This window comes from Triplophysa rosa, linkage group LG23 (assembly GCF_024868665.1).
Source record: "Triplophysa rosa linkage group LG23, Trosa_1v2, whole genome shotgun sequence".
NCBI lineage: Eukaryota > Metazoa > Chordata > Actinopteri > Cypriniformes > Nemacheilidae > Triplophysa > Triplophysa rosa.
In genome coordinates, this window is record NC_079912.1 from 6382054 (window position 1) to 6395226 (window position 13173).

General features: G+C 38.4%; 1 protein-coding gene across 4 annotated transcripts in view; it reads right to left on the reverse strand.

Annotated features, from left to right (window-relative positions):
* ccny (cyclin Y) overlaps positions 1-12745 on the reverse strand; it is a 48912-nt gene extending 36167 nt beyond the window's left edge. For all 4 annotated transcript variants that reach the window (XM_057323005.1, XM_057323006.1, XM_057323004.1 and 1 more), the window contains exon 1: positions 12164-12745. In XM_057323005.1, the coding sequence (XP_057178988.1) occupies positions 12164-12317 (154 nt within the window). In that variant the 5' untranslated portion in view covers positions 12318-12745. The remainder of the gene's footprint in view (positions 1-12163) is intronic.
* Between the last annotated feature and the right edge of the window lie 428 nt (positions 12746-13173).

A 13173-nucleotide genomic window follows, 5' to 3' on the forward strand; every position in this document is an offset into this window, starting at 1 on the left:
AAATGTACTAAATTTAGTTATCACAGCAATGTGACTTTCATATTGATTGAAAACCTGGTTATATACGAATTCATCGGATGCATGCGCCTGGCCCTACGTTAACTTCTGGTCTGTGTTTGTTAATGTAACTATTTATGTTTTATTTAATTTAATTTATAGTAAATTTATTTTAATTTTATTGTATAGTATTGTAATAAATAAACGCTATGTTGAATTTGGTTGTATGTTTATTTTACTAAATAAACAATTTGTTGAATGGGTCGTGTAACTTTGTCGCATTTGAAGAAACCGTATGGTACATTGACATCTAGTGGTTGAGCTTGGTATCGCATTCTAAATTCTAAATATTGGAGAGGCAAGTTTAGCCAAGTAACGGTTCTTCTCGGTATCTTTTGCTTGCAGGAATCTCCAGGAACTATTCTCTGCGGATGTGTATCGGAAGTTACGTTCGGGACACAAAAGCGTTCATGCGCAGTAACATTTGTTTATGTTGTTGCTTTGAAACTGTCTATATAAGTTTAATTTAGCTCAACTGGTAGTCTGCGAAGGTAATTTTAAGACTTAATTTCATGTAGGGATGCACCGAAACGAAAATTCTTGGCCGAAGCAGATCATGATGTGAAACACTTGACCGAAGGCCGAATAATACCGAACACGGTTTTTTGCATTTCTTCTATTTATTAAGCCATTTTTTTCACTATTGCACAAACTGAATAGTCAAAATGTGCTTTTTATAATTTGTCTTGCTTTTCAATAAAATACAATACAACTTAATATAAAATTGAGCAAAACAAACTAAATTCAAACAAAAAATTGAGCCCTCTCCCTTCATGAATAGCCTATATTAATTAGGCCTATAACTGACTGCTAAAAGAATGTAATGCAAGTTACTCTGTACCCCTACAACAAAACATTCATTAAAAAGTGTCGTTCCATATTAGGCCTATAAGCTAAAAATACAAATAAACTAAAACTGTTGGATTATTATAGGCCTTTGCTGTATTTGATTTCCTTAATGGTACTATACACAGTATTCTTTACCACCTAAAACATGAAGTGTTGTAGTTGAGTTGACAATTGACAGGATCAAAGTTTCTCTTCTGACCACAAGGTTTCACACAAAGGATCAACCACTTCGGATCAAATTCCCAATGTCTGATTAACCGGCACTATGTCAGGTGTCTAGATTTTCAAAGAAGCTCTAGGTTAGCCTGAAGGTCTTATTTCTCAATGCTTCAAAACTACTGGACACCACAGACGTTGCACAACTCTATTTAGTGGGCCTGCAGCCTGTCTTTCATCTGAGCCCTGGTAAACCCCGCGTTTAACTCAGCTGTCAGCACACCACCATCTTTTCTCTCGCTTACTGAAAGCATTTCACTTTAAAATCTTTCCTAAAAAATCGTATCATTCAGAAAAAAACTTTAATTTTAAGAGTATTCATCAATATTCAAGTAGCTCACAGCGGTGGTAAAACTAAATAATAAATGCATTAAAATGTTGTGCGATGACGAGTGTTCAAACAGATTCGTCCTGTGCCTCGGGCTTCCCTCCTCCAGTGACTGCTGCTTTACGAGTCACATTCATTCCCACAATCCTTTTCAACTACTGCAGTTTTATGTAGTTCCTGTAAGTTCCCTTTCAATCTGTTCCCGGATTTCTTTCTTTTGACCTCTTAGAAAAAACATCTAAATAAACGTGAACGATTACGTAAAGATGTTTTGTGTCATTTTTGCACATTGCTATAGGGTTGCTATGGTGTGGCCCATAGTAGAAAAGCTCACCATAAAGCCTGTGGCACAATTCTTTTTTGTACAGCCGAACGCGCAGCCTTGCAAAGTATACTGCTTTCGACTCGTACGCGTACACTCAGGTATTGACGCATGCGCATTGCGACATATTGCTATACATCTCTGGGCCTAAAGGGGTCAGGTTTTCTTCTACTACCTTGAATCGATGCTCCTAGGACATGGTTGCCACCTAGTGGTTAAACTAATTACTGCAAGAAATGGAATGCGCATGCGCGACCTGCGCATACTTTGTATGCGAGGTAACAAAATTCCGGCGTGCGTGTACTATTCTGAAGACGAAATTTGCATCACGCGCACTGTACGCTGTCCCTCGCGTATGCGTAAAAAGAGAACTATACCAAAGCCGTACGTCTCTACGATATTCCGAGAGTCTACTGTTGTACTGAAAACAATACTATATACTGTCTACAGACACTCTCTCCTGCTGTAAATTGCAACTGGACCCAGTTGTATTTATGCTGTACATATGCACCTATACAATGTATGTAATGTCTGTTTATATACATTTGTGATTGCACTGTAAATATGCACCATGCAATACATGTAACTACTGTAAAGCGTAAAATAATGTGAGTTGTAACTCAGATGTTCTTGCAAAGGAGATCAGCTGGTCCCTGGCACACTGAAGTCCACTTCCTGTTCTTAAGATGAATAGGAAATAGATTGTTTGGTTGAAATAACCTTTTCTAATATGCCCTCAGAGCACCTTCAATGAACCTTGTATGTGCTTTATCCAAAACCTATGTAAAAAAAATAGTGAAACAATTTATTGAAATTAAAAATTTAAAAAGTATTTCGGTCAAAGACGTTAAGATGTCCCCGTCAAAAGAAATTTACAAAAGTCATTTTATGTCCATAGAAAGCACATTAAATTTAAGTAAAATGTCTACTTTATGGTTTCATAGTTTTTGGAGAATAAATGTCAAAATTTGGTTGAAAAAATGTTACATTGTCATTCAGTGTAACACAATATGTATGTACAAATTGAAACTTATTCTGACTTATTTAATATATAAAGTATAAATAAAAATATATAAAAGAATAAGGGATATTATATTTTACTGCGCGTTAAATGAGTACAAAAATTCTTATTGACAAATGGGCAAAACCTAGGAAAGTGGCAAATTAAAAAAAATGCAAAATTAGCATTTGGGGTTAAAGTAATTAGTGTTTTAATATGCCCTAAATTGATTTTTGTTGTAAATATGCCTGACAAGATTGTTACACTGAATGACATTTTAGTGGGCGTCTTAATCGGGGAAAAATGTAGGATATTTATTTTTTGCTCAGAAAAACAAAAATGCAATTAAATTAAACAGAAAACTTGGTTTTGTTTTGTTTGTTGAACAACAAAAATGTAAAGCAGTATTACACTTACTGTTTTTATGCTAAAACCCCTTTTCGTCTTTGACCCATGTATTGGACCTGCTTATATTGACTTATCATGTATAGCATCAGGTTAAAAGTAAAAGGCTAAGCTGCTTTTCTGCAGAAGACACGGCTCAGTGAATAGTTCACCCAAAAATGAAAATTCTTCCATTTATTCACTCACATGTCATTTCAAACCTGTATAACTTTCTTTCTGCGGAACTCAAAAGAAGATTTTTTTGAAGAATGTTGGTAACCAGGCAACATTGAACCCCATTTACTTCCATTGCATGAACAATAAACCGTGTCTCAAAATATCTTCTTTTGTGTTCAACAGAAGAAAGCGCCACACACAGGTTTTGAACAACATGAGGGTAACTAAACTACACAATTTTCAGGTGAACTATCCCCATTATTTGTCATGTACAAGCTCATCTAGTCAAAGCAAACAAAATGAAATCAGTAACGGTTTGTTTTCAAAAAACATGCACAGAAAGTATTTGTGGAATGAACATATGAACATGAATGATATAATAATCCCACAGAGTTCCTCATGGCAGTAAACTGTTTATGCGTTTTCCACTCATTTGAAGAACATTACACGAATCAGCATGAGCAGGGAAGGATTACTCTGACAGGCTAATATACACTCACCTAAAGGATTATTAGGAACACCATACTAATACGGTGTTTGACCCCCTTTCGCCTTCAGAACTGCCTTAATTCTACGTGGCATTGATTCAACAAGGTGCTGAAAGCATTCTTTAGAAATGTTGGCCCATATTGATAGGATAGCATCTTGCAGTTGATGGAGATTTGTGGGATGCACATCCAGGGCACGAAGCTCCCGTTCCACCACATCCCAAAGATGTTCTATCGGGTTGAGATCTGGTGACTGTGGGGGCCATTCTAGTACAGTGAACTCATTGTCATGTTCAAGAAACCAATTTGAAATGATTCGAGCTTTGTGACATGGTGCATTATCCTGCTGGAAGTAGCCATTAGAGGATGGGTACATGGTGGTCATAAAGGGATGGACATGGTCAGAAACAATGCTCAGGTAGGCCGTGGCATTTAAACGATGCCCAATTGGCACTAAGGGGCCTAAAGTGTGCCAAGAAAACATCCCCCACACCATTACACCACCACCACCAGCCTGCACAGTGGTAACAAGGCATGATGGATCCATGTTCTCATTCTGTTTACGCCAAATTCTGACTCTACCATTTGAATGTCTCAACAGAAATCGAGACTCATCAGACCAGGCAACATTTTTCCAGTCTTCAACTGTCCAATTTTGGTGAGCTCGTGCAAATTGTAGCCTCTTTTTCCTATTTGTAGTGGAGATGAGTGGTACCCGGTGGGGTCTTCTGCTGTTGTAGCCCATCTGCCTCAAGGTTGTGCGTGTTGTGGCTTCACAAATGCTTTGCTGCATACCTCGGTTGTAACGAGTGGTTATTTCAGTCAAAGTTGCTCTTCTATCAGCTTGAATCAGTCGGCCCATTCTCCTCTGACCTCTAGCATCAACAAGGCATTTTCGCCCACAGGACTGCCGCATACTGGATGTTTTTCCCTTTTCACACCATTCTTTGTAAACCCTAGAAATGGTTGTGCGTGAAAATCCCAGTAACTGAGCAGATTGTGAAATACTCAGACCGGCCCGTCTGGCACCAACAACCATGCCACGCTCAAAATTGCTTAAATCACCTTTCTTTCCCATTGTGACATTCAGTTTGGAGTTCAGGAGATTGTCTTGACCAGGACCACACCCCTAAATGCATTGAAGCAACTGCCATGTGATTGGTTGATTAGATAATTGCATTAATGAGAAATTGAACAGGTGTTCCTAATAATCCTTTAGGTGAGTGTATATTCCCCACTTCATTAAAGCTTCGAGAGCACCTTGCTGGAACTATGAGAGGTTTCCAGGACTACAAGACTTAAGCGCTGAATTTATTCAAACAACAGCAATCTACGAAGGCCTCCTCAAGACACCTCCATTGAGGAAACAGTCAGGCTCACCTTTGATGTTTACAAAATAGACGGATGTTTTTTTTCTGCAGCAAGTGTAGCCACGTCAAAGTTATGATAGAACAGGACGTGAAATGTGATATTGGGGTCAAAGAAATTGTGTGATTCAATCACAAAAGACTGGGCGTTAATAACAGGGTCAGCGTAGGAGAGAATCTGTGAAAGAGGTCTGTTGACCAGGTGCGAAAGTGATGGTGTTTTTTAAAGGACAATAAATCAAGCATGAGTAACAACATCAAAGAAACTGAACTGTGTGGCAAGACCATTGAAAAGATACATAACAAACCTAGGCTATGCTGAGTATAGGGCTGGGTTATATAGGCCGAACATTTCCATATAATAACTTCAAAAGGTGCAATATAAGAGTTAACAAAATACATGTAACATTATTTTATTGGCCATATAAAATGAAAGGGCTTTGATAAATATTGCAATTATTTCAATGGGCTTTTAAGTTATTGCAGATCATGCACTCGATAAATAGAGTCGGACTCATTTTGTACTGTATGTTTGGCTCAAACCGTTTCAAGGATATGCTGTTGGGTTAATGAAAACGGGTTTTCTGACTCATGAAAAAATATATTTCAAAGTAACTTACAATTTCAGAGCACAGACCAAGAACAAACCTTCACATTTCTTAAGCGTCTACAGTCTGCACGAAACAATCTAACACACGGACGCAGAAGAGGAAGGGAAACCAATGCACATCCTGTACGTCATTTCCTTCAGAGGATAGAAATCACAATGAGAATATCACAGACAGAATCTCAGCCAAATGTCACGCGGGACTCGTTTCATTCATGACAGTGATTAAGCACGATTAGAGAACATTCTAAAGCGGACTCATAAAACGATGCTCTTTCATTTGTGCTGAGATTAGTTGCAACATTTAGATGCAGAAGAGCTTTATTCTACAGCTCTGACATACTCCGAATGTCCTCCACTACATTTCCAGAATATTCAACACTATTGCTTTGCAAACATTTAGAAAAACTATGCAACAGTAGGTGACACTAAATTATGCTGGGGATATATTCAGTCCTATATATTCTGTAACATAAAATGAAAGAACAACTTGAATATGGTGATGTTTTTAATGTGGTTTTAATTTGGCTATTAAACTTCCAAAAGAGTGTGTAGCGAAGAAATGTGCACTTGTGTCATATACTTGTGCACATGAGGGTCAAAGACGAAAAAGGGTTTAAGCGTAAAAACAATAAGTGTAATACTGCTTTAAATTGTTGTTGTTCAAAAAAAATAAAAAATAAAAATTATGTTTAACTTAATTACATTTTTGTTTTTCTTAGCAAAAAACAAATATCATACATTTTTCCCTGGTTTACAGAAGACGCCCACTAAAATGTCGTTCAGTGTAGCAATCTTGTCAGGCATATTTACAACAAAAATCTATTTATGACATATTAAAAGTAGGGCTGTCAAACGATTAATCGCGATTAATCGCATCCAGAATAAAAGTTTGTGTTTACATAATATATCTCTGTGCAATGTACATATTAATTTTGTATAACACACACAAACACATACATGCATATATTAAAGAAAAATATCAAATATACAAATTTATAAACATATATAATTTAAATTATTGGTAAATATAAATAAATACATATAAATACGTCAATATTTCCTAAATATGTATACATGTATGTGTATATAAATAAAAATAATATGCACAGTGCAGACAAATATTATGTAAACACAAACATTTATTCTGGATGCGATTAATCACGATTAATCGTTTGACAGCCCTAATTAAAAAAACTAATAACTTTCACGCCAAATGCTAATTAGTTGTAATTTAACGTTTTTTTTTTTTCAAATTTGCCACTAACCTAGGTTTTGCCCATTTGTCAATAAGAATTTTTTACTCATTTAAAGCACAATAAAATGTAATATGCTGCTTTATTCTTTTATATGTTTATAATATGTAAAAGTCAGAATAAGCATGTTGTTTAAATTTGTACATAAATATTGTGTTACACTGAATGACAATGTAACATTATTTCAACGCAATTTTGACATTTTATTCTCCAAAAACTTAGTTGACACCATAAAATAGACATTTTACTAACATTTAATGTAATGAAATACATTTCTTTTGATGGGGACATCTTAACGTCTTTGACCCATGAATAAAAACTTCCCTTGTGTTTATTCAATTAAAAATGTTTTGTTATAAGAAAATGCCTTGATTCTTTTGATATAATCTATTATTTTATTGCCTTAATATTTAACTAGATATTTTCATTACCCAACCTCACAGCAAAAAAGTGGTTTCCAAACATTATCCATTTGAAAACCTAAAAAAATTACAGTATATGTATATTCCCACAACTAGAAAATCTCACTGTCTTCTTCGGTGTATGTTCGGTAGGCTGTGCTAATCCAGGAGGATTTAAAATACTACTAATCGCCAGACCTGAACTCTGTTGCGAAAGCAGGAATTAACACAAACCTCTTTATCATTTCTGCCAGAGCATATGTAACGCCTGCATGTTGTGGCTAAAATGAGCCTTGTTTTGAGTTTGCTCGTGTCACATGAGATGATTTTCATTTTCAGTACCCATTTAACTTTTTACATTTTTGTTGGTATCTTTTTAATAAATATTTTGGTTTTCCTATACGCGGTGGCAGTAAGTGGGCTTATGCTAATGTTGAGTTTGAATTATGAATGGAGTGCCCATTTTGCCTACTTGCTACTATGCACTAAATTTGTAGGGAACTAGTATGCAAGCACTAACATGTAATAATGGAAGTGACTCCTAAACGTTGATTCCTAAACGCACATTGTGATTGTTTAAAATCACACGCAGCACAATACAACTATGTACCATTTAATTTTACTTACTGTAGAACCAGCAAACACAGGACGTTCTGACAATGTCACCAGTTAGTCTTCGTTTGGTCCATGTGACGTTACTTTAACGTTGTGATGACATTGTGGTTAAGTTCTATTCCATTTAGCTCCGTTAGTGTGCACGAAACTGCGGACTATCCAGGTCATTTATATATAGTTAGTTAAGTCATTAAGTACAGTATACTCGTTTCAACTATGATGTGGGACAATTTCTAATTAGAAAAACCATTTAGAACAAATTGAATACCAATGAGAAGTAGCAGTATGCAACAGAGGAAGTATGAAGATACTAAGAGAGGAAAATCTGAGATTATGGAAACACTGACAGTAGGAGAGTCCATCAGTAAAGAAATGCTAACAGCAGGAGAGAAACTCTTGCAGATAAACCGAGTGGAAGAGAACTTCAAGACGCACTAAAGAAAAAGAACTCCAGGCATATAGCGACACTGACAAGATAAGGAGGATGCCGAGGTCAATGGGCAAAAAGGAGCCAAACCTATATGACAGATTTGGTGAAGTGAAATATGAGGTATTCAAGCAGGATGTTTTAGGGTCCACAGTCAGCAGACCTGATGTCTGACTTCACACAAGTCACACATTTGTATGGGGGAGTCACAGTTATGAACACAAGCCTGAGGCAACGCGCATGCACGCACACACCCATACTAACAAACGGTCTACTGTACTGCGTTCTCAATCATGCCACAGTCACACTGCGCTGCCGGTGCCTCCACAGAGAAGAAGTGATTGAGAATCAGATGAACGCGGTCTGATGACATCCTGTGGAAAAGTGAAAACCATAAACTAATCTCAAAAGTGCATTTCGCCTCAGCAGGGCATGGAGATGCCAACGCTAAAGTCAGGCGTTTGATTTCCAGAGAATGCATTTGCTGGAAAAAATGGAAATTGTCGTGTACTATATTGTTTAGATTTGAATGGTGATTTCAGAAAACCCCTTCACACCCGTTTCATACCGCAGGCGTAAGCAGAGCATAGGCGGAGCGGCAGCAGCGTGTAGGGAGAGCGTTAGCAGCGCGTGCTCATTGTCCTTTAATACCGGCAGCGTATGCACCGTGCACCGCGCTGCCTGGGTAACTGTTACCACAGTACAACAATGCAATTTCACATTACGTTATTTACATACATCAATGAGCAAAATATCTTCCAGAACTTCATCAAAGCGCTTTTAAGTAGATTGCATAACTACGATTTGTTATATCCGCCTGTTTCATGCTCTTTTAGATCTGTGTAGTACAAGTTATAAATAAAAAGCCATCGTGCTTTGAAGGATACGAAGTCACTTAAGGTTAACTCACCATAGGAGAGAGTGACTGACTTGTGATGCGATCGCTTTTCTCTCACACATACGCAATATAAGCATATAACACGATGTCTGTGTAGTTTTATCTGTTTTTTCAGAAGGTTATGATGACAGTGGGTTTCAGACAGTACACTGACAGCTTAATGCGATCGTTTCCCACTCCTTCATTTGCAATATAAGCATAACATCTAAGATATACTTGTATTATAAATCCTTTAAATGTGCTGTTGTGGTTTTGGCCAAAAAAACTCATGGCAAAAGTCTTTTTGAAACTCATGGCGACTGTTAAAAACACATTAGACACCACTTACGTGCTTTAAAGGTAAAAGTGTTACTTTTTCCTGTCAATCCATGTGGATTTTGTCTGTAAAGAATGCACTGTCGCTTTAATTGAGCGTTAGCAGCGCAGCAAAAATAGACTCGGCGCCGAAATGATCGCTGCACTGCTGCTTACGTGCCGCTTCTGCGCCGCGAGCACGCGCTGCTTACGCGTGCGGTATGAATGCTCTCATCTGTTAACATGTGCGCCGAAAAAAATACGCGCTGCTTACGCGTGCGGTGTGAAACGGGTGTTGCGGTTTTGTGTGCATCGGGTGATCGGTGACAGGTCTGTGAGCTATGTGAAACTAGGTCTTTAACCAGCTCAATTATAAAGACTCTTTAAGAAGATACTAAGTAAAGTAGAAACATTATTGTCATAAGTAAGGCTATGTATTGTGTTATTCTGCATACTTGTCATACAATTACCCTATATTAATTCAATACACTCCATATAAAGATATCATTATTAAAGGGGTCATATGACACGGCTAAAACGAATATTATCATTTGTTTTAGATGTAATGCAATGTGTATACACGATTAAAGGTTTTAAAAATGCTGTATTTTCCACATACAGTGCATGTTTGTATCTCCTCTTTGCCCCGCCTCTCTGAAACGCGCAGATTTTTTACAAAGCTCATTGCTCTGAAAAGCGAGGTGTGCTATGATTGGCCAGTTAACCAGTGCGTAGTGATTGGTCGAATACTGCAAGCGTGTGACGGAAATGTAACACCTCTTACCATATTTGGAACATCAGGTTCCAAAGCAATTGTACCGACAGGCACGCCCACCTTACTTGCATATACATATACATTTGGGCGGTCTTAGTCAAATCATACCACGAACTGTCGTGGATTTGTGGGGGTGTGGTTACACGAGGCGTTTCAGGCAGGTCTGGGTGAGCATTCGCTTTTAGATAGAATGCATCTTTTGTTCCGACACTTTCATTTTTGCATTCGAATACATGCATGGGCAACTTATAACACACCAAAGACACAGAAAAACACGTATTCGCGCCATATGACCCCTTTAAAAACATTAGGGTTCGAAGCATTAGGCGGCTTTTAACAATGAGGAACTAGAACTGACAGCATACTCTAGGATGTGATTCACACAGTAGCTGTGTGAATCACAATGGGCTGTGTTAATCACAGTACAGTTCCTTACCCATCTCTGGAGACTGGCACAGAACCCGCTCACGCTCAAGAGAGTATCTTTACCCAACAAAACCCCTCTCATCCCTGAGAGAAAAACTGAACTATAACGCTATGATGACACACTAAGTATATCTATGTTTCTTTAACCATAATTAAAGGTGTCAGTCATGAAGTGTACTTAAGGTTACAACAGCATTTTCATCACTTCCAGGCTCTCAGGCTATGCAGATTCCCAGGCCTCCCACAGATAGCTTCCATGTCTGAGCCCTGCCCAGAGTATGTCTGCCTGCGGTCTCATGACACCTCCATCAGCCCCTCTCTCTCCTTTCAGATGTTCAATTACATTAGAACATATCTGGATCCAATCTCCACCATAACAGATGTCCAGCACGTAAGCTCCATTATCTGCACATCTAAGATCACACCTACTGTTCAATTCACAGCGAAGGACAGACATGATCAAATACTGCCAACTTTAGCAGTAGTGATGTGTAGGCTATAACATCATTACGCACAATGACATTCAACAAGGATCCACAATCAGAATCAAAGAGCATTGGTACTACAGCGATAGTACAGGATGAAAATACTGCAACTGGGATATACTGCATTATTCATGAATATATTCGTGCACTGTTGTGTTTCCAAAACTTTCATTGTGATGGTAGAGTGGTAGATGTTATTTGATGTGTATCATACTAATAAAATGTATGTACCATTGCCATGTCTGTGGTACTACTAGGTACTTCCAAAACTATTATGGTCCTGTCATAGAACATGCCTAAAAAACAGGCAGGTTGAGTAGCAATACATTTGGCACTTTTTGTACTAGGGGTTGTCCCCAAAATAACGACAGTCTGCACTGTAACTACTTGAAACGCCGAAACATTGTAAATCCAAAGATTATTGGCACCTAAACATTGTAGCGCACTTGTTTGCGATGTGTTTATAGGCCTAGCTAATGTCCCATTGGTTTACATGAAAGTAGTGGTGACATCATGTTACAGTGTTTGTACTGACTAAACACACCATGGTAGGCTACTGAACGATTGCAATACATGCTACCAAAGACCACAGTGTTAGCATTGGTTTTATGGTATAATTAGGGTATTGGTGGCACCATTGCACCACATCCAATAATGATAACGTTATACTGTTTGGCACGTTTTGGTCCTCTACTAACCTGACCCGTTATCCTGCGAACACTGACCCGAGAACAGAAGTAAATCAATAGATAAGCTCTTTTTTCCAACTGACGCCGGAGCAACACACCCACCGTCTATGTTCTCTCTGTCGCTGATGTGCTGGAGGTTGCAGCCCGTGTCCTCTCGACTGAGCTCCGGTTCGGGCCGGTACGGCTCCAGCCTCGAGTGCGCGTTCCTCCGGATCTTCGGGCTGGACGACACGCAGCACGAAGTGTTGTTCCCCATGATTCCTGGTGTCTGGAGATATTAACGCTGATAAATATCCGCCCTCTGATCGACGGAGCCCACCCGACGGATGATGGGGCGTAACAGCCGCGGATGATGGGATCAAACACTGGAGTCGCGATCCGCTATTTGATCATTGCAGTATGCCGAGCGGATTAAAATGCTCACGTAAAGCCATTGAAATGAAATGCATTTAAATCACCGATCGGCGCTGTTTGTTTAACGACTTTCCGCCCTCTCATCAAAACAACAACCGCTGAATAATTACGCCTCTGTGTGTTGTTCACATGTGTGTGTATGCATCAAGAGATTATTCCATTTCCGCGCGTCGCCGTTACATTGTATCATTCAGCTGTCAGTGTATCGCCGAGCCCACAATCAAGCTACACACGCATACACATACAGCCGCGACTAGGACGGAACAGCTTCCGGTTCAGCGCCTGACGTCACACAGATATATACTTTTGAGTGTCTACAACACTAAAGACTGCAATGGGGTGTAGCTCCACTGCTCACGGTTCTATACAATACACGATACCTAGTTCACTATACTGTAGTATGACGGTATTTCAGAGGGGGAAATGGTACCGATATCCAAACAGATTTAATGTCATAGCGTTAATAATATTTACTAACATTTTATTATAAATACAACTTGCTATAGAATTGACAACATTCAAGGTCTAATTTGACTTTTCTGTGTTTGTCAATTAATAAAAATTGAATAGGTCTATCACTGCAAAATAAATAAAAAAGAACAGTAAACCATATCTGTTGAAGCAGTAAAACATACACAATACATTCAAATATCTCAGCAACATATATAAGTATGTAAAATGTAATAATGTTGTTGCAC